The 24,894-nt window shown below is 40.3% G+C and overlaps 1 protein-coding gene across 1 annotated transcript in view; it reads left to right on the top strand.

The window, feature by feature from the left end:
• Nucleotides 1–6,672: 6,672 nt before the first annotated feature.
• vcana (versican a) overlaps nt 6,673–24,894 on the top strand; it is a 46,012-nt gene continuing 27,790 nt past the window's right edge. Inside the window, exons 1-8 of the mRNA XM_086314082.1 lie at nt 6,673–6,751; nt 7,820–8,203; nt 9,177–9,351; nt 9,494–9,621; nt 11,286–11,579; nt 14,218–15,399; nt 21,543–23,232; nt 23,545–24,376. Of these exons, the coding sequence (XP_086170208.1) occupies nt 6,688–6,751; nt 7,820–8,203; nt 9,177–9,351; nt 9,494–9,621; nt 11,286–11,579; nt 14,218–15,399; nt 21,543–23,232; nt 23,545–24,376 (4,749 nt within the window). The 5' untranslated portion in view covers nt 6,673–6,687. The remainder of the gene's footprint in view (nt 6,752–7,819; nt 8,204–9,176; nt 9,352–9,493; nt 9,622–11,285; nt 11,580–14,217; nt 15,400–21,542; nt 23,233–23,544; nt 24,377–24,894) is intronic.

The following is a 24,894-nucleotide window of genomic DNA, read 5'->3' as shown; positions in this document are numbered from 1 at the left end:
GCTTTTAGCCTTTATTTTATTGCTGCAGCTACCAGTGTCTTCCAGTTTGGGGGCTCGTCCTGTGGTATTGGGGTGGAAGTTGGAGGTTTGGACGGTCCGAGGTTGTCGAACGGACAGGCACGAGCCAGTGGTGTGACGTGCGTGGGCACAAGCTTATACAAAGGTAAGGCACTACCTGTTGAATCTATTTCCAAAGTGTGCCAAATTGGACATGATAAAATTAAAGTCTACTCACTGAAATTACTGGTAGATGTCTGTTTTGATTTTGATGAAAAAATCTCATGAGTTAATGCAGTTAGAGGCTGCTAAGAAATTAATGCAGTTAGAGGCTCAAGTAGTTTGGTAGGGAATTGGTCATTTTGTGAGTTAGAGGCTCCATTGATCACTAAGTTGCACCTGCCTCAGTCATACTCTTGTTTCGAGGAGTTGACTGCTGTTTCAAAGTGTTATAAATTATTATAGGACGGCAGTTAGAGGCTGCTAAGAAGCGCATAGCCCAGAGGTTACGCTCCCTCCTGGCCGTGGACGCGCGACCTTGACCTGTCGGCGATCAGGGTTAGTTCAGTTTGGCTTAACTGTGGGGTACAGGGCATCCTGGAATAAGCTAGGAGTTAGAGGCTCCTTACCGTGTTAAACGGTATCTGCGCTTTTTTGGACACTGTTAAATTGAGTTAGGGACTTTAGAGATTAGGCCAGATACAGTTAGAGGCTGATACTGGTTAATTGATTACAAAAAAGTTGGACTTTCTTCGGTTGGACCCAGAACACCAGAACAGGAAAGTAATGAACACAAACACACACAAACACACACATCTACATACACTGACTCAGAATGAAGAGAAACACACATATGAACACATATGCACTCGTTGATTGAGTGAGAACTGACACACACACACACACGCTGAGTCAATTCACTGAGAAATGACACACACACATGCACACAAATCGAAATGGTGATTCAATTCACTGAGAAGTGATGAACACACACACACATGCACACGCTTGTGCAATGAAGAGTGATACACACACACGCTGATGCAATGAAGAACGCTTTACTAACAAATGCTGCACACAAACATCCAAATACAGAATCTGTTACAACAGCAAGAACCCATTGATTGTTTATTGGTTAAATGCATTTCATGTCACCCAGAGGGCATTTGTGTAGATTTAGGGGACAAGGTCTAAGGCAGTTTGGTTATGAAAACAATGTCTGTGTGTGATGCCTGTTTATGGCTTAAGGCCTCCACTGAATTGTTTACTGTGCTTCACATAGCCTGATAAGGAGCAGTGGCACAGAGTGAAAATGATGAATTAACGGTGTGAGCCTTATTTCGGAGCGCCACATTTTTGTGATTGAGATTTAATTGAAGGAGGAACACACTGAAAAAAGAAAAAAAAGAAAAAAGGGGCCAGCCCTTGGGTTTACGTAAGCATCTCGCGTGTATTTAACACAATTGCCTCAGGCTTTAAAGATCTGTACGAAATCCAACAACTCAATTTGTTCTCATTGAGATGACACTATACAATCTAATAAGAGTGGTTAGTTGCTTAAGCTAATAGTGACCCAAGAGGTTTCCGGACTTTTTTAGAGAATCAGTGAGAAGCATAAATCATTATTTCCATGTTTAAGCATTAGTCATTGAAGTGAACTGAATAGCGTTTAGAAGATAAAATGCCTGTGTTCATGAGAAGCTGAGTACCACACTGGAGAGGAAACCGTGGGACAGTAGGCGGAAGCAAACACATGATTTTTGGGGGGGCAAATGTTAGGATTAAAAATGGCTAATTTGTTTTTGATGTCTTTTGTTAAAATGAGTGGTTTTAATAATTTCCAGACACACCTTGCAAATGTGCTTATAATGAGTTGGCGCTCGGTCTTTTGAAGGTCATAAGCTTCGTTCGGCGTGATGGTCCAGACTGATAAAGTGTAGGAAATGCCTTGAGTGCAGAGGGCTAAATGCAAACACGCTTACACACACATAGGATATGATTAGAATAAGTCCCTGGGACATTCTGAATAGTCTAAACCAATTCTGAATCACCAGAAGATCAGTAGATAACAACATTAGATTATTAGGGCTAGGAAGAGAGGTGTTTTGGTTTTCTGTCTCTTACAGAGAAAGGAACAGGCACCAGACGAGGTCACAGATATACGAGGATCCTTCGCAGCAGAGACAGACACAGTGACTGCCGAGACACCAACTGGGTTCAAGTGTCATGGCGTTTGGGCTCTGATTAGTCACCTCAAAAGGATGGATCCCATAAACACAGCAATAACCATGAAGGGGTTGGCGGAAATCCAGGAACACCAGACCAACGAGGTTCGAGAGGCTCTTGGGCAAAAGGGGGACACGTTCCTATTCCTTTTTCTGGAGGATACACAGGACACACAGGACCCGAGGATACACAGATCGTTGTTGGAAATCGGGGCAGAATAATCCCCTGATCTGTGTCACGGCTGAAGGGTTGTCTAACCCCTGAGGTTGAAGAAAGGAGAGCAGAGGATCACCCAACTGGAAGACACTGGTGGCTGCAGCAATAAAATAAAGGCTAAAAGCTCCTTGGACAGAGGTTCTAGTCTGAGTACGTCTGAAGGGTATAAGGTAGCACCAAAATAAAGCTGTGGAAGAACTGGGGAGTGTCATCTGTACCTGCTATTGTTGTAATAATAGTTTTTCTTGCATCTGAACTGCGCAAACACAGAGGTCATCTCACATATGGTTCGCCCAACAGGGGGACAAAGGACCTCAGGAGTGAGAAGAAATGAACCCGGCCACACTGGATTACAGGGTGTAGGTGAGCTCTTTATTCTAAAGAGCTCATCAGGGGGAGTGTTGGATTATAATATTATTTTATGCCATGTTAGACCCCTAATTAAAGATTGTGAATTATTATGTAGTTTTAGTTTGCATTATTCTCCTGAATTAGAAGGTGATAACTATTGCCTTTGTTAAACTGATTTGCATTACATTAGACTGCTGATTTATTTTGAATGAATGATATTGTTTTATGATGCATTATACTGCTGAGTTATAAGAAATACTGTTCGCAGAAAGTCATCGCCTTATTTGTCTGATTAGAAGAGAACAGAACATACTGGAGTTTTCTGCCCCATCTCAGCAGGAGCAGATAAACAGGGAGCCAAGGTCGTAGCTTAGGCGCTGAGTGAGAGAAAGCATGTGAATGTTCAGGCTTTTATGATAAGGTGGGGGCCACTAGAGGCTATAAGAGTTTGATCAATGCTCCACCATTTTGAGATCTGATGCTGTCTGCGTACGGTGTCCATCTCCCACGCGTGTGATCATTAAAATCATCGTTTGACTCAACCCGGCCGGACCAGTGTTGTTATTGTGGTTTTTCCTCTTGTATCCACCCCCAATATTTGAATCCGTAACACACTTTTGCCCCAGTGTTAAATTAACACTAGAGAGTGTCTATATGGGTCCACACCTCTGAGTGTTAAATACAACACTGTTGAGTGTTAAATTAACACTTTTGACAGTGTTATATGTTTAAAAGTAACCTAGTCAGTTTTGAAGATTAACAATGGCTAACACTGAGCAGTGCTGATTTTCTAACACTGGAATATTTCTAACATTTTGAGTTATTTTCCAGTGTTAGAAAATCAGCACTGCTCAGAGAGACTGAGGAGGAGCTTCTTCCCGCAGGCGATACGATCTCTCAATCACACCACCACACAGTACTGACCCACACATATAGTTCTTACACACACACTGGACATTCTGGACATTGTTTTCACTTCATCACTTAAATCACTTTAAGCATATTTGCACTGCACAAGACATAATGTGGATTGTACAACACTGGTCACTATATTCTTCATTTCCAGTTAATACTTGTACAGCTGCTGTTATTGTGCGTATATATATATTTATTTATTTATATTTCTTCATACATTCTTATATAGTTCTATACTGTGTATTGTGTATTTTGTTGTACAGTTATTTTATTTTCAACTTTAATTTGTATATTTTATCTTATTCTTTCCCAGTTAAATTTACCCTTCATTCTAATTTGTGTTGTACAGTTATTTCATCTTTAACCTTATTTTTTTTATATTTTATTCCTTCCTAGTTAAATTTACATTTTTTAATTTTTCATATTTATTTCCTATCTTATTCATAGCTTTTTCCTTTTTTTTTTCTTTAGGTCACGAGCAGTTGTCTAAGCATTTCACTGCATATCGTACTGTGTATGACTGTGTATGTGACAAATAAAATTTGAATTTGAATTTGAAAATTTTAATCTTCAAAACTGACTCGGTTACTTTTAAACATATAACACTGTCAAAAGTGTTAATTTAACACTCAACAGTGTTGTATTTAACACTCAGAGGTGTGGACCCATATAGACACTCTCTAGTGTTAATTTAACACTGGAGATTTTGCTGTGTGCTTTGTAGTAGCCAATAATGATGATCATCAGGCAACTTTATAAGCCTTGCCCCCTCTCTTTATGTAAAATAGCAAGACCAAAGCCTTCAGTTAACCGCCATTGTTTCACTCTTAGTTAGGCGGTTTTGCACAGTGATCAGAAATGACACGTTTTTATTCAACCTCATCAGTTTCTCTTGATGATCACATGAACTTTTGTCTTAGCACCTTAAAAACTGCATTCATACTAGCACACCAAATGCTCGCATGACGGATGAGACTGCGGGATGGATGGGAAAACTCCCTCACAGTGTTGACTGAAGTATCTTCTGTGACTCAAACTCAACCATCCATGTGTGGACCGCCCCGTTTCCATCGCCCAGCCTTGATTGGTGCGCTCCCTACAGTAGATGATTTATCTGTTTCTTGATATTTAGATGAAAAAGCTATGACATATCTTTTAATTTGCTATTCTCTTAGTTTTGATTACTTTTATGCTATCTGACGCTCATATGGGACTCTCGTTACCAGCCAAAAAGATCCTTGATAAAGAAGCAGAGGGTACACCTCTAAGGCACACGGTCAAATTAGAGTTTTTTTTCCCTCCTCCACTCTGTCTCATTCACTTTTTTTATGGGCCCCACCTCTTGACACTGACGAAATAACCGCGTGATTTAGGTAAAATTGAAGCTGTTCCGTGCCAGCATTTCACGGTCTCAGTCGCTGTGTGCCCATCATTCCAGAGCAGGACACTACAACTGCGGAGCATCAAGGGGAAGATAAGTGCTGCTTCCAATGTGGAACAGACCTATTTAGGCACTTTTTTACGCACGCATGTTGCGGACCGGGACTAATTCCGTATAAGGACGTAAATCTATTTTTGTACATTTTATGGAATAAAAATCATTTAAAGGTAAGTTTATTTCTGTTTGGATAGTTATCTTTGAATTAAGGAAGAATTGAGACAATTCTTTGCAAAATAACTGATTTCCTATTGTTGGTTTGTTGCTTTTTCAATGTGTATTTTGCTATAACATTAAACAAATATTAAATCAAATGAATGCAACTTTTAAGAACACAAGTCGTTTAAGACAAACACACGCGCCACGATGTTGTCCTCAGATAACCTGCACCGATGTGCAGATGTTTCTTGACGAGTAAGACAAACAATTCAGAAAAACGAGTCTGTGGACTGGAGATTACTCCGCAGTCAGTTGTTAGAAATTGGAGTGACCATGCCACCCATGTCATAATTTCTGTGGAGTGTCCAGAAGCAACAGGTGTTCCTGAGAAGAAGAACCGTCGCATAAAGTGTTGCTATTGCCAAAAGGCCAAAAGTGAGGTTTTGAATCAATAACTGTACTTAAAGCGGACGATTGTGCTTCATAGCAAGGGACATCCCTGAACTGCGCTCGAACTGTAAAAGCCTGCAACCAATTAGTTTCCCTGTGATGCTTCAGTATTGATCTGTGTTCGTTTTTCAGCTTTCTTAGAGAGAGAAAGAGGGTTTAAAAAACTTCAGCAATTACATCAAGTCATGCATGTCTTTGTGTAAATATGACTAAATTATTTCACGTTAAGCTAAGAGCAATATATCCTCCGTCGATATATGGTATTAAAATATTTTTAAAGTCTCATTTATTTTCCGTTAGAATGGTTCAATTGAATCGACGTGGAGCTCGTGGGAGTTAAAGGCGCAGACTGCCATCCTGCAGTATTTTAGAGGATGATCTTTTGAACCTGCCAGTTGCCATTAGTGCGAGATTGTCTCCCTTTGAAAACAAACAATACTAGTTTTCAGTTAGCACTGCGACCCACCGCATGTGTTTATACAGCGGGGTGCAAATGAGGGTGAGGGGCTCGGTGCTCCTGTCCTTCTGTCTCCACAAACTCACAACTCCGACCCCACAGGGAGTCTTACATCTGAACCCCCGAGACATACAAAGCTCAACATCTTAGTTAGAGACGAATAAAAGATCATGCTTGGTAATGTTAGATATTATAAACACAACGTATTAAACGTATTAAAATCACACTTTAGCCCGTTGGAACATCTATTTTTTCATGTGGATATTTTGCGAATACACATGCTTAATAAATGGGGAGTATTTTTTTTCTCTACAGACCATAATGTTAGAAAAGTGCTTAAACAGACTTGTCTGTTATAACCTACTGTAGGAGTTGCATTTCTCCATAAGCCAAATGTGGATGCAATTAACATTTAAACTTTAAATTTCTTGCTTCCTAAGCTGCACTCCCTTTCCTTTTTTCTTCTTCTTTCCAACAGATGATACTGAATATAAAGCATGTCCTGTGGTTATATTGCCTCTGTGAAGCTGCAGCTGCAACAGGTAAGCTTTGAATGGGTTAGTTCTCCTCCCTTGTTTTTTAGTCACTCCTCTTTCTCCTGCTCCCTGGCTCCATGCCTAAGTTTTGGATTTTCTCTGTTTTTCTTTTTTTTAGTCACTCCCCACCCACATCCCTCCCTCCATTCTTCTCCCCGCCTCTGCCCTTTTTTCCCTTTGTATTCCTCTACTCTTCTTATAGCTCCAGAGCAACTGTTTAGCATGTTTGATAAGTTTCTTCCAGTCTTTGCTGTGTGAAACCTGCAAGACTCTACTTAGAGGTAGGTCAAGAGGAACTGAGGGTTACAATCTAGGACCTGCATACTACTTGTCCACATAGCTTTGTCTCTGTCTCTGGGTATGGGATGGACACCTTTCAATTAGACTCTGCTTCCAGTCTGGAAGCTGAACAGCTGGTTTCATCCCACATCCTAATAAGACCCTCTGTTGAAGCACACAGACTCACACCTCTTGGCCTGTCCGCATGGAGCATTCCTCCCATTATTCCCTGTGAATGCTTTTCTACCCCATCCAAAATAACTGTAATCATCTTATTGCCATTTGCATTTAGAACTTTATCTGACATGCAGAATACACATAATACTGTTCACTGACATACTTCTGTTTTTGTGGGTTTGCTTATTTAGTTTATCCTTTTTTAAAAAAAGCAGGAACATGCACAGAGCTTAGCAGCAAACTTTCATGAAATAATACAACCATGATGACTTTCCCTCTTTCCCTGATTATCTATAACTTGATGCAGACATGCTGCACATACACTGCCCTTGTGTTGAATATGTTCCCACACCCATCATTTTAAAGTTGAGGTTTAACTTTCCAAGAGTCAAGTCATAATGGATGCTTTTTTAAAGGCTTGGTGCAGTGGTCACACCCTATCAGTGCAAATGACTTGTGCATTTCATACTGTCTGGTTCGATCTGTTAGGATAAGAGTGAAAATTGAAGAGGAGATATGTGCATTTTGAATAAAATAAAACAATAAAGAAGGTTGCCATTAAAATAGAAACATTAAATGAACTTGCACTCCATCTAACTCTGGCCTTTTGCCTTTCAGCCTCAAATGCATTATCAGTCATCCAACCAGTCATAGGGTCCCTCTCAGGGAAGGTAAATCTTCCCTGCTACTTTTCCACAATCCCAACCTCAGCACCAGTCATCAGTCCCAGTGGAACAGTCGTTTACAACAAGGATTACTTGCGGATCAAATGGAGCAAAATACAGGGACGAACAGAGTCCACGGTGCTGGTGGCACAAAATGGGATCATCAAGCTAGGCTCAAGCTACAGGAACCGTGTATCAGTACCCAGCCACCCTGAAGTTGTCGGTGACGCCTCGCTCACAATTGTGAAGCTGCGTGCCAGTGACGCTGGCACTTATCGTTGCGAGGTCATGTTCGGGATTGAAGACACCCAGGATACTGTTAACCTTGATGTCAGCGGTAAGAGATTCCCAGTATCCTTCCTCTATTATGGTGGAATTAGACAAAAACTTTAAAATTGTAGAGGTGGGATGCTGCAAAACTTAATAATAGTGAAATGCCACACAAGTGCTGACAGAAATGTAAACAGGATGGGAAAGTTATGGGCGTCCTTTTGCTTACATTGATAGCAGCAGCTAACCGTTAGTCATGCAGAGTAACCACAGCTTTTATTTTAGAGGTGACGCTCTCTTGAAAAAGAGTCAGATGACCTTTTTTTTGGTAATTTTCCATATCAGCCACAGCAGTGCCTTAGTTCCAGTGATTATCAGTTCATTATCCATTCAAACACAGTGCATTGCTGTAATATTGGGTGCCACCGTGTCAGTATAGATTTTTTATTTCATTTTACGGGCACACAGGAAGCGTTAGTATGTCTGTGGGAGGCAGTATTCTTCAGCATCCTAAAAATGATAGCGCCCTTATGCTGGTAGGGGATGTGGTGAGGTGGAGGGTGGGGTCATCAATCCTTACCTAGTGTCATGTGCATTCTACATGCTCTCATTTGAGAAGTACGCTGGGAGATATAACTCATGTAGAAAACATGGGTGGGGGGGGACACTCAGATAGTTTTGGTTTTCACTGGTTTACAATCTGCATAACCTCTTTTCCAACTCTCTGCAATGTTAATTATGACTATCAATCATATCTTTTGCGTCTATTTACTGTCCACAAATATGGGGATTTCAGGGCCATGGCATCATATGGAGTTCTCTCGTTTGTTTGTGGTGAACTGCATTTTGTGTCGCTCCTCCATTTATTGCAGAGATCCTTCTTTCCGAAGAAGCTGAGTGACCTAGTTATATCACACATAGAGGGTGCTTTATAGGACGTTTGCCATAATTTAAAGCGCTGAAGTTAAACTAATGACTTCCAGATCACTCTATGCCTGAGTTTTTAATTTTCATTTTCATTTTTCACTGCTTATCGTTAGGTGTTGTCTTTCACTACCGATCAAGCATCAGCAGGTACACTTTGGACTACCAGAAAGCTGTACAAACTTGTGAAAACGTTGGAGCAAACATTGCAACCTATGAGCAACTGAAAGCAGCCTATGAGGACGGCTTTGATCAATGCGATGCCGGTTGGATTGCTGACCAGACAGTGAGGTTAGCTGCATTTCAGTTGCCTGTCCCAGAGACAACAACACTGCTGTTTAATCACGTATGCTCTATATGTCCGACTGAATTCTGGAGTGATGTGAAAGACAAAGACTTTAAAATGGCTCTTTGTTTCTCTTTTTTTATACAGATACCCAATTACAAGGCCAAGAGAGGGCTGTCATGGCAACCTTCCTAATAAACCTGGTGTCAGGTCGTATGGAACCAGAAAACCTACAGAGACCTACGATGTGTACTGTTATGTAGGCAAACTGGATGGTAAGTAGTGGATTGTCCTTCCGTAGCACTGACCCATGTTTAGTCTGAACTTAAGAAGCCTTCAAATCATCATCCGTGCTTAAGTACATTTAATTTTTACAGTTTGGAAACACACTTTTGTTCTTGTTTAAATATAAAAGCTGGTGAATGTGGGTGACCTTTTTCCAGTTTCCTTATAAGTGGGACTTGAAACATATTTTCTACAGTGGTTTTTGAATGAGACACCAACAAAAATGTGATAATGGGGTTATTAAAGGTCTTTGGCCCAGTTTATGGGAAGTCTTAGTTTGTCTTTTTTCTCTGTCCATCCTGTTATTCCTGTTATTTACTAAAGTGCTTTATCAGCTACCTTAGGATTTGTACTGCACAGTCATCTTAGTCAACACAATATATGTTCAAATATATTTGTCACAGTCTTCGAGTCATAAACGTGAACCCATCCGCTGAGGACATATACACATATGCATATACACACCCCTCATCATTATTGTGTGCATTAGAGAATAGAGATGGACGAGAAATGAAAGGACAAAATCGATAGAGATGACTGACATGTTACAGCGGTCTTCCTCTGGAACTGAACAAGGAAAGTTTTGGCACCCCACAACAACCTGAATATTCATTTCCATTATATTGTAATATTGTCTCAGTTTTCTGACCATTTATGATCTAGGAACAGACATGCTTGGTGGATGTGGTTTGATGTGTTCGAGGTTGTTAAGTGTAATAACTTGGCCATAAATTAACCATGAAAATTAATGAGTGAGCTGCAAGACACTGACTGCTTTTTTTCTATAGTTATGTAATTCCAGGGATCTTATAATATAGCTAAACAAAATGTGAACTCCATTTATGCTTATAGCAGTCATCAATATGATATCTAAAGAGCAGGAAGGGTCCAGTAAAACCACCGTGTAAAATACTGAAATCAAATAGGTTTTTTGAGGATATAACGTATGTTATCTGTTTTTAAAAGGGAAAACATTCCTGTGTGAACGACATCTCCTAATCTCAATGCCATGGTAAATCAATGGGATGAAACCATCAAGGGATATTTGAAACGTTACGCCCAAAACTAACTGAAAACATATAGGCAGTCTGCCATCGTCTCTTAATGTTGTTTGGTTTTAGTTAAGATCTTGGCTTTTAGTACCCTTTTCATTTATATAATCCTGTGAGCACAGACAAACGTTCACACTGGTCATTCTGCAGAGATTCTGACATGAACATGAAGGAAGGAAACAGCAGGTGTTTGCTCTACCCACTTTGGGGAAACCTAATGTCCTGCAATACAAACATATTTATGGACAGGCCAGGCACATTTTCAGCATTGCTATCCCACCTCAGAATAATATAATGAAAGAACTACTGTTGTCCTAAATATGATTGGTGGGAGATGTTTTGGGTCTCTGCCCTGCACAGCTGTGACTGATGTCAGCTGTGTTGGTCTTTTCTGAAAGGTCAGAATGGAGTAAAAATCTAAAGTATAGGCTATTTCAGTATGTTTTCAATCTAAAAATAATAAATACATTTTAAAGGAGAAATTACTTCTGATCTACTAGGTAATAAACCCTCTTTTTGTGTTGCTGTGACCACAGATGATTTGTTGCTATTTCGCCTATGTGCATCTACATTTGCCACTGTTTCTCATTATTTTTTATCAGGTCAAGTCTTTTATGCTCCCGTGACCCATAAGATGACTTTTGAAGAAGCCAGTGAAGAGTGTAAAAAGAGGAAAGCTGTCCTGGCAAGTCCCGGACAGCTGCATGCTGCTTGGAGACAGGGGCTGGACAGATGTGACTACGGCTGGCTCTCCGATGGCAGCGTACGGCATCCTGTCGCAGTCCCCAGAACTAAGTGTGGCGGAGGCCAACTCGGCGTGAGGACCATGTATCGCTACAGAAATCAGACTGGCTTCCCAGAACCAACTAGAAAGTTTGGGGCTTACTGCTTTAAAGGTAAAAACTCACTCCAAGATTCCTGTTGTTACTCCTTATTGCATTTGGAGTTTGTAATGGAACAAAGTGTTACCTACATATGCGACGTATATGTTAGAAGAGACAGAAAGTGACCAAAGACACAGACCACTCCCTAACAAAACCATGCTTGACTGTAAGGAGCTATGATCTCATCTCCTACATTCACTCCTGCTTCTCCACCCTTTGATTTTCTGTGTCTTTGCACCACATTACACTTTTCCATATCTGAATCACATTGACCTTTTTAACATATCTGAAAGCCTCTCTTTCCTCCCTCTTAGTTTGCGTCTGTTTCACGCCTTGCGATTGCATAGTTTCAGTAACAGCAACATGAGCAACGCTGAGGGAGGATTTTCTTCTGAGCACGGCATGTCATGTGCCAGACTACAGCATCCCGTTGACCTCACTGTCTCAAAGTTTGTCTCCCGCCCATTTCTGAGGCAAAAAAGCGAGCCAAGAGAAAAGTGAATTCATAGTGGTAAACTCTGTTTTCTTTGAAAGCAAAAGACTGACTTTTTTTTCTTGATTGAGGAATAATGACCAAAAGTTTGCTTAAGAGAATGAGAACAGTTTATATCTGTTTGACTCTTTATTGCTTCCAGCTGGGCTAATCAAGGTTTCTTAAGCTTTACCCTCGTACAACCTCAATGTTATTGTGAATCAAACAAAAACAAGTTAATGCACTTGAGTGCAATTTTGAATATTTAAAGATATCAATCTTGGTAATATATAAAGTCAAATTAATTGCACATTATAACAAAGAATCAACCTAAACACTAAATAAGATCATGAGGATTTTTAAAAAAATTTTTTTTTTCGCCAACTCTTGCTGCACACTGTGATAATTACTGACCATGAGAGGGAAAGGAATTATAGCTGTAGATCTTTATAAATAGTGACGTTTCATGGTTGACTGGAAGTAGGCAGAATTAGATTTAATCCCTTAAAATGTGAGTGTTCTTAACTAATCGGTTTTCTTAAAACAACAGAAAATGACAGGTGATAGTTGCCATTTAGAGAAACACCAAAAGCAACTAATGCCACATCTGTCAGCCTTTTTAGCCTCGCTATCTACCACCTTTCCATCTTTCACCTCTCATTTCCTCTGTCAGTTTGCTGTCTGTCATTCTCACTTGTACTTATCAGAGCAGACGTTTGGATAATGGACAAAGCTACTGCTGGACTTCTAAATTCAGTCATCCTTGCTGACCTCTGACCTGGCCTTTCCATCTTTACAAATGAGAAGTTGGACAGATAAGCCGCCCACTGCCTGGCCATTTACTGCCCCTGGGCCATGCTAACTCTCGTGGTGATAAGTCCCTGCAGAGTTCACGCAAATGGGCCACCTTCAGCTTCTGCTCTGTGTATTTCATGTCAGCCCTCTCACTCGTGTTGTATTTACACTCCCAGCGTAAGTGCTTTTCAAGTACTCTCATTTGGCAGGATTCACTCCATCATTTCCTGAATTCCCACGCCTGATCATATCTTAATAAAAGGAATATTGTGTAAATCGACTCTACTTAGATTAGACAAAAAGACGAAGAGAGAAGAGGTAGTGCAGTGGGAAAATTGGAAAATTAGTCTCTGATTGATTTTTGGAGTGGCCTAAAGAAAACAAAGGTCTGAATAAAGGGAACAGCTCAAACTCGTTGGTGACATAATGCACTGAGAGCAAGCACAGTTTTTCCTGTAAGGGAAAAACATATGTCACACCTTACATCAGAGATAGTTTCATGAGGAAAGGGGTCTGCTACGTAATGGTCAACAGCTGCCTTTACAGATTCTGCCTGCGCCCCAGAGGAAAGCTTTCTAAAACGGCTTCACTGGTGTTTATGAGTAAATGAGATAACTTTTGATGAAAGTGATCTTGGGAAGACAGGGGAGAACCAGTGTTAAAAGAACGTCTTAATAATTGTAATAGTAAACTTTAAACACCATCACTGTAATCAAGTGATCAAGTCAAGGGCTGCTCTTCAGATAATCGGGTGGGTTGAATACACGAATAAAAAAGCCAGGGTAGCTCTTGACCAAACCACAACACTAGATTACTTATGATTTATATGGTGTTTAATTCATCTGTTAAACACATGGTTGCCCTTTCCCACAGAGCACGCTCATAGAAACATTTAAAGTGCACTTGGCTGTTCAAATAAAATTGAGGTAATCTCACTGATTCCATGCCCTATAATGCACAGTAAAACTTTGTTACTGTGGTTTCAACAATTTATTTGAAGAAGTTTAATGAATAACTGTTAAAGCTAGATATGAGAGAGGAAGCCTTTGACAGGGAAGTTTCTAGGAAACTTGGTATTTAAATATTGGGTGGCCACTTATTTTTGCTGCTATCGCGAATTGACTGCAACAGACTCATTAGACTTATCTCGCAAACTTATTAAGGGTGACTTAAAATTGACCTGCTGAATCACATTACTGTTTGTAATCTTGGCTTCTTAATGTACATCAATATGGTGTTTGTGAAATGCTGACAATGAAACAATGAATCTTGGCTATCCAGATCAGTAATGTGATAGAAATGTCACTTTAGCCAACCAAAAGCTCTGTTTGATACGTAAATTCATTCTGACTTTGTGATCATGTGCTTATGTATGTTGTATAGGAAGGAGAATGGTATTCAGCCAGACTTCCTTTGTGGATGTATCTGTGGTAGAAATGACCACCAACATCATCAGTCCTAGTACCTCCATCCCTTTACTGGAGAGTAGCACCATTCTGACAACTACGACATCTGAAAAAACATCAGAGGCAGACGTTTCTCCAGATTCTTCTACAGATCCTCCATCTATGTTCTCAACCAGCATGGCTCCACCTCGCCCCACCCCAGCAGGCCATGAGGAAGAGTTAATCACAACAGTTGCACCCACTATCAAAGACGACCATGAGGACGATGATGATGTAACAGCTGCGCCAGATTCTCGCACTGATGATCAAAATGTAACCTTTGTGGAAACTGCTGCTGCCCATGGTGGCACAGCCACAGAAACTAAGATCACGGTGGAAAGCACTGATGCCACAGTGTCTGATGATGAGTCAGATGATCAATCAGTAATTCAGGTCAGCACGATTCAGCCTGACGTCCCTATACCAGATGCTTCTCTCCGCAACGAGCTCATGTTTGCTGAAGGGGAGACAGAGGAAACTGTCATAGATCCTAGGAACATCACATCGATCTCTGATCTCACTGACACTCCGACCAAATCATCTGAAGTTAGCCATGAGGAAATGCTTAGCTCCTCACAATTAACACCATCACCTTCAATCAGTGATATAGCAACAGACGATAATTTGAGCTACGATGACATTTATCCTATAATAGGTTTAGAGGGTCAGCCACCTACTAGGGCATCCCAACCAGATGGCTCAGCCAGCCCTTCAGACACCAATAGAATTGATGATACAATCACAGCCATTCCACCTTTAAATAACACCCATCGTGTCAGTGAGGTGAAGGTAACCACCACAGTGACACCAAATACTGCCAGCAGTGTTGAGACACCACCAACACCTGAAGTTTCACCAGGCACAATCATCCTGATCGACAGTGTAATGTTAACTGAGGAAGTGAAATCTTCAGCAGCTGTCCATGTCTTTGATGAGTCTTCCACTCAGGTGACAGAGCGAATTGGTAGCACCTTGATGGAGGACGAAACAGCAGCAGAGTTTGGTACAGAGTTCTTTATATCTGCTCCAACGACTTCAACGGTGGCCAGTACAACAGCCCATCCAGCTGCAGTGATCACAGATAACCAGACCACCACTACGCAGATTCAGACTGCATCAGGTAAGACGCTCCAACAATACCATAATATTTCAGCTTTCTTGTGAAATTTTTCTGTTCAGTGCAGTTTTTTTTCTCTGTTTTGTTGTGAGATTAAAGGAGTGACAAATGAAAAGAAAGGCTGATGTTACAAGTGTAGTTTTGCACTTTGTTCACATTGCTGTGTTTTAGGCCCATTTATTGTAATGTTGCTGATGTAGAGTAGCTGCAAATTGGTTGTTCCTCTTGGGTCTGTAAAGACAAAATTATGGAGAGAATGCAGAAAACGGATATGTGAATATAGCAAAGCCAACTGTAAAGGGTTTCTTCTTTAGCATTTTGTTTACATCAGGTGAATGGGTGGCTTAAAATCTACTGTCCTTATTTGTACGAGCCATTAAGGTCGTTAACAGTAGTGGTTAAGTTATGGTTCAATGGACTTGATCTCTGAATTTTGATAATATATAACTACGGTCTTTGCATAGACTCAAACATAATTAGTTACAGTGAGGGAGTACTCATGGTTCTGTGGTGTTTCAAATTACTGGTTGTAAGTCTTCAGTCATTTAGTAAGAGGGATACCCCTACCACATGTTTATGTGTTATCAGTGACTGCTGCTGAATGGCATGCTTTGCCTGAGGGAACCAGATACAGTGAGAAGAGAAAGATAATAATAATATGAAGCAAAGAGAGACATTTAGAGAGTGTGACTAGCGCCATCTGTGAGTTAAAGCCCAAGCCTTTGGACAAGCTGATCATAAATGATTCACTGCAGTTTTTGATGGGATTATTTCCCAAAACAGTAAATTCTATTGTTATAGCTGTTTATATTTAATAGTGAGATAAAATAACCTGGTTTTGTGCATAATTCAAATGTTTGAGACTGAAACTATGTTTTAAATTGTTGGAATAATTTAAATATATTTTGTCACAGTAAAACGTGAAAATCACTAAATGTTGCTTTCAGTGGTGGTCTTGTTTGCATAACTTCCCAACCACGAGCACAAGAGAACTAAATTTCTAAAGATAAATGATGGTCTATTATTTTAATAAAGCTCCAAAAGTCAGACTGAATGATAGTAAGGAGCTGTGAGCTGTTCACCACAGGTGACATCAGAAGCCACAAAGCAGACATGAAAGCTTTATGAAGAAGTCTTTAAATCTGATCCTTACACTTAGTTGTGAAATCTTTTAGCAAGCAGTGATTTGGTTGTATGAGTCAGTTACAGCCAGGGAACTCATTAAGCAATCATCAGTGGCACTTCTGTGTTCCTCTATACTGGCTTCATTTGGCCAACATTGGATGATCTCACATGCAAACAGCAGCTGCACCGTTTTTTGCTCCATGAATTTTGCATCTGAGCTTCAAATATTGTTATGGTGACTCATTTCTTGTCCCTGGAGAGCAGTCTGTGTTGAAGGGTAGGGATCTGCTAAATTGGAAAGCATACAAGTGAATGAACTGGTCATTTTGCAGAAACTGAGAATAACTTTGTGGTAGGTTCTAAGCCCACCTGAGAGAGCAATGATCTGCTTTCCAAATTATACACAATGAAAGTGCTAATGTGGCCATAAGCACTGTGTATATCCAGTGTTGTTGGTTTAGATGCCAAGAATGCACATGACATTGCTTGTGTAAGAGAGCCCTCTCTGTGAAAGAAATACAAACTCTGTCTGTACTTCTGTATTTGTACTGCAAATAACTATGCAGCTGCAGTATTTCTCTCCTCGTGTGTGCACGTACCAGCTTGCTGACAGCCAGCCTGGCAATAGCAGAGGTGTGTTGGCAGTCTACCTGAGTAACCACAGATGCCTTTCTTCAGTGCAGACTGGACACCACCTCAAAAGATGATGTCATTTCTAACTCACAGTCTCCATTCTCTGTCAGGACAGCTGGAGGCTGCCTGACCAAAGTGGGTGATTATAGCTACTTTTACTGCTACATCATGTGATGTAGCTCAGCTGAGACACTCTCTTTTCTGCCCTCCCAGTTTGTGTGGGAAAAGCTTTTGGAAAATATTGTGGCACTGGGAAGAGTGTGCCGTCTGGATGCATGGTAACAAAGTGCACAATAATATCAATGAATTGTTATTTAGAGCACCTCAAAATCTGTCAGAGTTATTGTGAACTGTGCACATGTGTTTCTGATTAATTGCTGACAATTAAATTCATTGTTTAGTGCTTAGTGTTTATATGGCATATTATGACTTGTTGAAATATTGGTACTCTGAGGCGTGGCAACCACAGATGTCACAAAACCACCAACAGTACATTCTTACAGTAATTAAACATCTATTTAACATCCAGTCCACGAAAGCTTGCTAAACAAATCTTTATAAGAGTACTTAACATTTTTAGAAGTGGGCTTAATTGCATTTTTGTAAAGTCCTTGATAAGAGGATTGCACTTTAATTATACTTATTAATGCTATTTTGTGCAAGGTTTGTACTTTTAACCCTCTCACATACATTTATGCAGTAAACTCTAACAACCCTCACCTATTTTACCTTGTTGGAATTACACTCCTGTATAACTGTGTTGTGCACAGAAATACTTAGCTTTGACAACATCTCCATTGGTGAGAGCTATCAAACTTATAACACTAAGAGACAATCAGAAAATAGTGGAAACTCTAATACCTAGAGTCTATGAATATGAATATGCCTCAGTACCACAAGGTGGTGCAGGTTAAGTTATCTACACTTCACTTTGATATAGATATAGTGCTATGGAGACCTGGCATTGTATGGTAATTGTTAAATTCAGGTAATTAAATTCACTGGAAATCCCTGTCATATTGTTATTTGCACCACTGAGCTCACATGTTAGTTGTTAGCATTTGTTAGCTAGTGCTAACAGCTAATATCACTTGCCTGTCCACTTCCACCAGGTAACCTTACAAAATTCTAAGACTTATTTGAAACAAATTAATAAGGGCTGGGTGTGAGTTGCTGTGTTTCAACATTGCTGTGCTAGCTTTGTTGACAGCACTCCCTTATCATGCATATACAAAACTAGAAGCAGACAAGGATCGTAATCTCCATTAAGGCCAGTCCCACACTCGCTCATGCTCTACCTGTCCACCAAGTTTCCATGCAGTATTTTCTGCTGTAACCTTTTGTCCTGCGTCTCATCTTGACCTAGTTGTAGTCTACATAAGTTATTCATGGATATGGATTGCACTGAAGTTGGGGGCTTTTAATGATTTCTTTGACCCGTTCTTTTGTTAGGGTTGAATGATTGCACAGCATACAATCATTGAACAATGAATTTGAATTTACTTTAGATTTTTCTGATGCATACTGTTTCAAACCTATGCATACTTCCCCACTAGTGTTTGGTTTAAAGCCTCCTAGAAAGTTGCACCTTGACTAGACACTTTTGGTATTTTGGCATAATTCTGGCTTGATGTTTGAACTGTCCTCTTGGCAGCATTGGTAGAGTTAATTTAAAGTTGTTGGTTTAAATGGCCTTTAAGTGGCTTTTAAGTGTCATCTGCAAATTTTCAATAGGGTTGAGGTTTGCGCTTTGGGAAGGCCATTCCAGAAGCTTAATGTTAGCTTGCTTTATACATTCCAAAACCAGTTTTGATGTGTGTTTGGGATTGTCCGCTTGGAAAACCCAAAAGTTTCAACTGTCTAGCTGTTGATTTGAGATGAAGTTGAAAAATTTGGAGGTAGACCTCCTTGATAATTTCATTAACTTTGTGCAATCAACCAGTACCACTGGAAGCAAAACAGTTCCAGAGCATGATGCTATCACCACCACCATACTTAGCAGCTTGTACAGTGTTCTGTGCTAAAGCCTCACCTTTATTCCTCCAAACATAACTCTTGTAATTGCTGTTAGGTTTTATGGTCAGACAAGACAAAGACTTTCTCTGGAAAAGCTTGTTCATGTAGACAGCTGCAAATTTCTGTTGAGGTTAAGGATGTCAATTTAGAAGCATAAGCTTCTTTCTTGGTCGGCACCATCTCAGTCAATGGTGATGTAAAAATTACTTCACTGTGGACTGTGACACTGCTCTTCCAGGAGTTTCATGACAGGATTAAGCCTCTGTGGCTCCTAGGTTGTTCCTGAACATCCAATTTCCTCTCATCTGAGGGCGACAGTTTGGTTCTTCTTCCAGACCTGGTAAAGTGACACATACGAATAACTGATGGTCTTTAAATCTGCAGTTGCTTATAAATAGCTCCAAGAGATCTTCCCAACTTGTGCTAATCTACAGTTTAGAACTTGAATGAATTCCTTGAACCTTCCCATTGTCATTGTTCTGATTAGTGGTCAATCCAGTGAGTGCCATCAAAAATCTTTTTTGTGCTGGCAGATAAACTAACAGCCCTAGTCAGTTAAAGAGAAGTCAGCTAAAGACAAGTTAAATGGCCATAGGTATTTAAGTGAGAGTATATATTTGAGCCTGTGTGTACACTTTTGATACTGTGTGGAATAGAGAAAATCCAAACTAAATTAAAACTTGTGCACCCAATTCTTGTTTTTAAAAGTCATTAAAGACAAAAAAGAAAAGAAAAGAAAATCAATTATCATGACATTCATGCCCATTATGAGTTATTAAAACTCAATATGTAAAACGACTTCAAAATGTTTAAACTAAAAAATGTGATTGTTAAAAAATGATTGCTTTTAAAAAACAATTCCAGCAGTTGTTACACATTTAACTCTAATTTCCCTCAACCCAAATCTTTAAATACTGGTTGGGAGTAGAACAAGAACAAAATAGGAGAGTTTTTAGGTAAATCCCAGTTTGTCCAGTTCATTGAAGTATTTACCTAATTTGTAACTAATCTTGAATGCAAGCTGAACTTGTGCTTCTTTGAAAGTTGGACAGCTACATAATGCTGACAGGTGATGAAGACCAGAGAAGGACTGTGTGTGTGTTGTTGTGTGTGAGAGACGGATAGTTTCTGAATGTGTGTGGATCCGACAAGTGGGAATATTGCCTAGTTCCCAGGCCTTACCTGGATTTCTAACAGGTGTCTTTTTGCAAAGCTGAGCTACTGCAGGTGTTATTGTTGCAACCAGTAATTTTTGTTAATCGTCATTTGTGGGAAAGGAGTGAGAGAGAGAGAGAGAGAGAGAGAGTGAGAGAGAGAGAGAGAGAGAGAGAGAGAGAGAGAGAGAGAGAGAGAACAAGTGGCAGAAACAGAGAGAGAGAAGGAGGTAGAGGTTATTCAATTTGTTTATGAACAGATGCAAACATGGGTAAGGAGCATAGCAACACTGTTAATTTTAAGATTAATCACAGCTTTTCTTTCTACAGCCAGCACTGTATATGTTATCATCTTTGTTAAATTCATAATTCTATGGCTTAGTATCAACGGGCTTTTCCTTTCTTTTCTTTGCTTGCAAAGTAAAAGTGGAAATGTTCACTCTTGTAATGAGGCTAAACAGATGATTTCCAGAGAGGACAGGCCATGCTGTGCCTCAGTTATCAGGTCCATTTTCAGTAAAGTTCATTTTTTTGTTCACTGTTTCCTAAGTAAAGCGCTTTGGATGAACATATTTTTTGCAGCAGTCTAAAGCCACTACCTTTTAAACAGTATGTGGACTACTTCCAGCCAGACAAATCTTGTTTATTTATAGGAATAAATAAACCCATTTGGCAACATAGTGTAATATACTCACATATCTATATTATTGCTAATATATATTGTAATATATCTATATCACTAAAGCACTTCTGGATGGATGCAAACTGCATTTCGTTGCCCTGTACCTGTGCATGTGCAATGACAATAAAGTTGAATTCTATTCTATTCTATTCTAGTGTAGGCGGCTGATGATAACATTGCTGCAGTGGAAACAGAATGCTGCTTCTGTGTTAGACTTAGACAGCTAAGATCTGAATTACTTCAAGGAATTTCCTTTTTTTGTTATATACAAGGAGTGAACATGATAATTTGAACACTTCCACAACACAGTCATATTCAGATTAACAGTTGTACCATATGTACTATACAGCACTGTGCTATACACGATAGCTTTGTGATGCTAGCATGTGAATTACAGCAATGTTGAATGAAGAAATAGGAAGTTAGGAATGGTGTAATTTTGCTGCCTTTTCATATGTTAACATTGTTCCTTGGGTATTTTTTTTAATGCATAAACTAAATATTCATGTGCTAATTTTCCTTTATTTTCTTTACAGCTAACCAGGCTTCAGAATCACAGAATGCTCAGTCTCTTGCCACACCAGTTTTGCTGGACCATCCCACTCCCTCTGTAGGTGTTGGTGAGACAATCATACAAAGCAGAGACCCAGAACGTTTCCCACAAGCTACCATAACCATCACCCCAGGTATCAGCTTTATTAATGGTAAACAAGAGATCACATTGGAGCCTCAAAGCGTGGAAGAAAAAGAGGCCAAAGGTACCCAGATTTTGACTGATTTCTCTGATGGTAGCTTCACTAAATCTACACAGGAACCTACAGAACCTCTGGCTTTTACAGAAACCCCATATATGGTTGTCTCTGAGCCTGACAGAGGGCCAACCGTTGAATCAATGCCTCCTCAATTAGGGGATGATCTGACCACAAAAGGCCAAAAACACAAAGACTTAACCTCTGTTATTGCCACAACAGTAGAAGACAAGATTCCACTGGAAACTCCACAAATAACTGTGGCTGGCTCGGCTTCCACAGATACTACTGACCTTCTTCCTGCAGTAACACCAACTGAGCCACAGAGAACCAAAGCAGTTAAAGAAACCCAAACATCAAAGGCTAATGTGAAAACCCCTGCTTTCAGCACTATGTCTGTACAAAAAGGGACACATGAGACAGGAAGAACTCCTGCCCATGGGAAAAGTGACTCAAATCTGACTCAGAGACAGAAGACTGAGGATGAATCTCCAACTACTTCTCCAACCAGATTTTACACAGACAAAGATAAAGATGAAATCATAGCGGAAACAGAGAGCACATCTCCCAGTCCAGCTGTTAAAGACAGCACAGAGTCTGTGTTAGAGACTGTGTACAGTCCTTCCACCGCTGACGCTGATAGGGAAACAGCAACATCATCAAGAGGCCCCACTCAAGATGTAGAGGGGAGGAAAGAGATCCAGACCACAGAAGGATTTACCTTAAGCACAACAACTTCTTCAGTATTTAGTAGTGCACCCTCTCTTAAGCAGATAGCCAAGGCTGAGGTCACACCAGCTGCAGGAGGTACTGAATCTTCAAAATCTGAAGCACCGATTGAAACTCCGGAGGATAAAATCACAAGTCAAGGAGGGATTAGAGTCAGCCCAATACGTTTAACTTCCTCTACAGAGAGAGTTGGAACTGATGCGGTATCTATAACGCAGGAGGAGGGTTCAGTAGTCCAAACTGTAAATATGTTTACAACCAGCCCACATCCACATATCTCTACCTTAGCATTATCTTCATGTTTAACCTTTACACATACAGAAGCTAAAGCCCAAATGGAAAGTAAAGTAACTTCAAATATAGTACAATCAGGATGCACTCATCAAACACCTAGTCCTGGCACTAGTGTGTTAGAACAAACTTCCACACCTGCCACTCCGCATGAAGAGAAGAAAAAAAATGAGCCAACCACTACTCAGTCTTATGGATCCATTGCAACGACTGATTCTACTGAAATATTCAGTCCGTCAACAATGAAGTCAGAAACTACATCCTTCCTGAGTGCCACAGATACAGATTTTTCTGGAGACAGCACTACTGTTTTCCCTGAAGTCTCAAGCATCATAACAACAACACTGCTTTCAAGTGATACTTCAAAAGGTGCTTTTACTTCATCCTCATCTGTCTTCAGTACTCAGAAGCCAATATCAGTGTCATCTGGTACGGAAAAATCTGTCACCACAAGCAAGTTCGATGAATATTCATTAACACCAGAGGAAAGTTCTTTTTTGACATCAACAGAAGAGGACTCAGGAGATCAGACGCCTGAAATGATCATAAATCTCACTGCACTTCCCACAGCTTCCGCAAAGTTCACCACGGAGCAGTCAACAGCAACTCCAGCTGACGTTTACTCCAGTGCTCTCTCAGATCAGACAGAAAAGACTTCTGTTTCTCCTTTGACTGATAAGACAATGACCTATTCGGACACAACTCCAATGGATGTAGAACGTTCAAGTGATGACACCACAGATATATTGAATGCAAGCTCTGTTTTCAGTGACGTATCTCCATCTGTATCCAGCACTGTGGAGTCAATACCACTATCACTTGCAGTAACACAACATGTTGATACAGATCAGACTAAAGTACCATCCCTTACCAGTGTTCCAGATGTTGAGGTTGAAAGTGAAAGCAGTCAAACTACCGTAATGGACTCGTTTGCTTCTGTCAGTCCGTCAACAATGAAGTCAGAAACTACATCCTTCCCGAGTGCCACAGATACAGATTTTTCTGGAGACAGCACTACTGTTTTCGCTGAAGTCTCAAGCATCATAACAACAACACTGCTTTCAAGTGATACTTCAAAAGGTGCTTTTACTTCATCCTCATCTGTCTTCAGTACTCAGAAGCCAATATCAGTGTCATCTGGTACGGAAAAATCTGTCACCACAAGCAAGTTCGATGAATATTCATTAACACCAGAGGAAAGTTCTTTTTTGACATCAACAGAAGAGGGCTCAGGAGATCAGACGCCTGAAATGATCAGAAATCTCACTGCACTTCCCACAGCTTCCTCATTGTTCACCACGGAGAAGTCAACAGCAACTCCAGCTGACGTTTACTCCAGTGCTCTCTCAGATCAGACAGAAAAGACTTCTGTTTCTCCTTTGACTGATAAGACAATGACCTATTCGGACACAACTCCAATGGATGTAGAACGTTCAAGTGATGACACCACAGATATATTGAATGCAAGCTCTGTTTTCAGTGACGTATCTCCATCTGTATCCAGCACTGTGGAGTCAATACCACTATCACTTGCAGTAACACAACATGTTGATACAGATGAGACTAAAGTACCATCCCTTACCAGTGTTCCAGATGTTGAGGTTGAAAGTGAAAGCAGTCAACCTACCGTAATGGACTCGTTTGCTTCTGTCAGTCCGTCAACAATGAAGTCAGAAACTACATCCTTGCCGAGTGCCACAGATACAGATTTTTCTGGAGACAGCACTACTGTTTTCGCTGAAGTCTCAAGCATCATAACAACAACACTGCTTTCAAGTGATACTTCAAAAGGTGCTTTTACTTCATCCTCATCTGTCTTCAGTACTCAGAAGCCAATATCAGTGTCATCTGGTATGGAAAAATCTGTCACCACAAGCAAGTTCGATGAATATTCATTAACACCAGAGGAAAGTTCTTTTTTGACATCAACAAAAGAGGGCTCAGGAGATCAGACGTCTGAAATGATCATAAATCTCACTGCACTTCCCACAGCTTCCTCATTGTTCACCACGGAGCAGTCAACAGCAACTCCAGCTGATGTTTACTCCAGCGCTCTCTCAGATCAGACAGAAAAGACTTCTGTTTCCTCTTTGACTGATAAGACAATGACCTTTTCGGA

This window comes from Aulonocara sp. 'chitande type north' Nkhata Bay, linkage group LG12, assembly GCF_057382095.1.
Source record: "Aulonocara sp. 'chitande type north' Nkhata Bay isolate Kocher_YH1m ecotype deep benthic linkage group LG12, A_spYH_male_GT1.1, whole genome shotgun sequence".
NCBI classification, from domain to species: Eukaryota; Metazoa; Chordata; class Actinopteri; order Cichliformes; family Cichlidae; genus Aulonocara; species Aulonocara sp. 'chitande type north' Nkhata Bay.
Note: the sequence above shows the minus strand (reverse complement) of the source record. Positions and strands in the feature narration are given on the sequence as shown.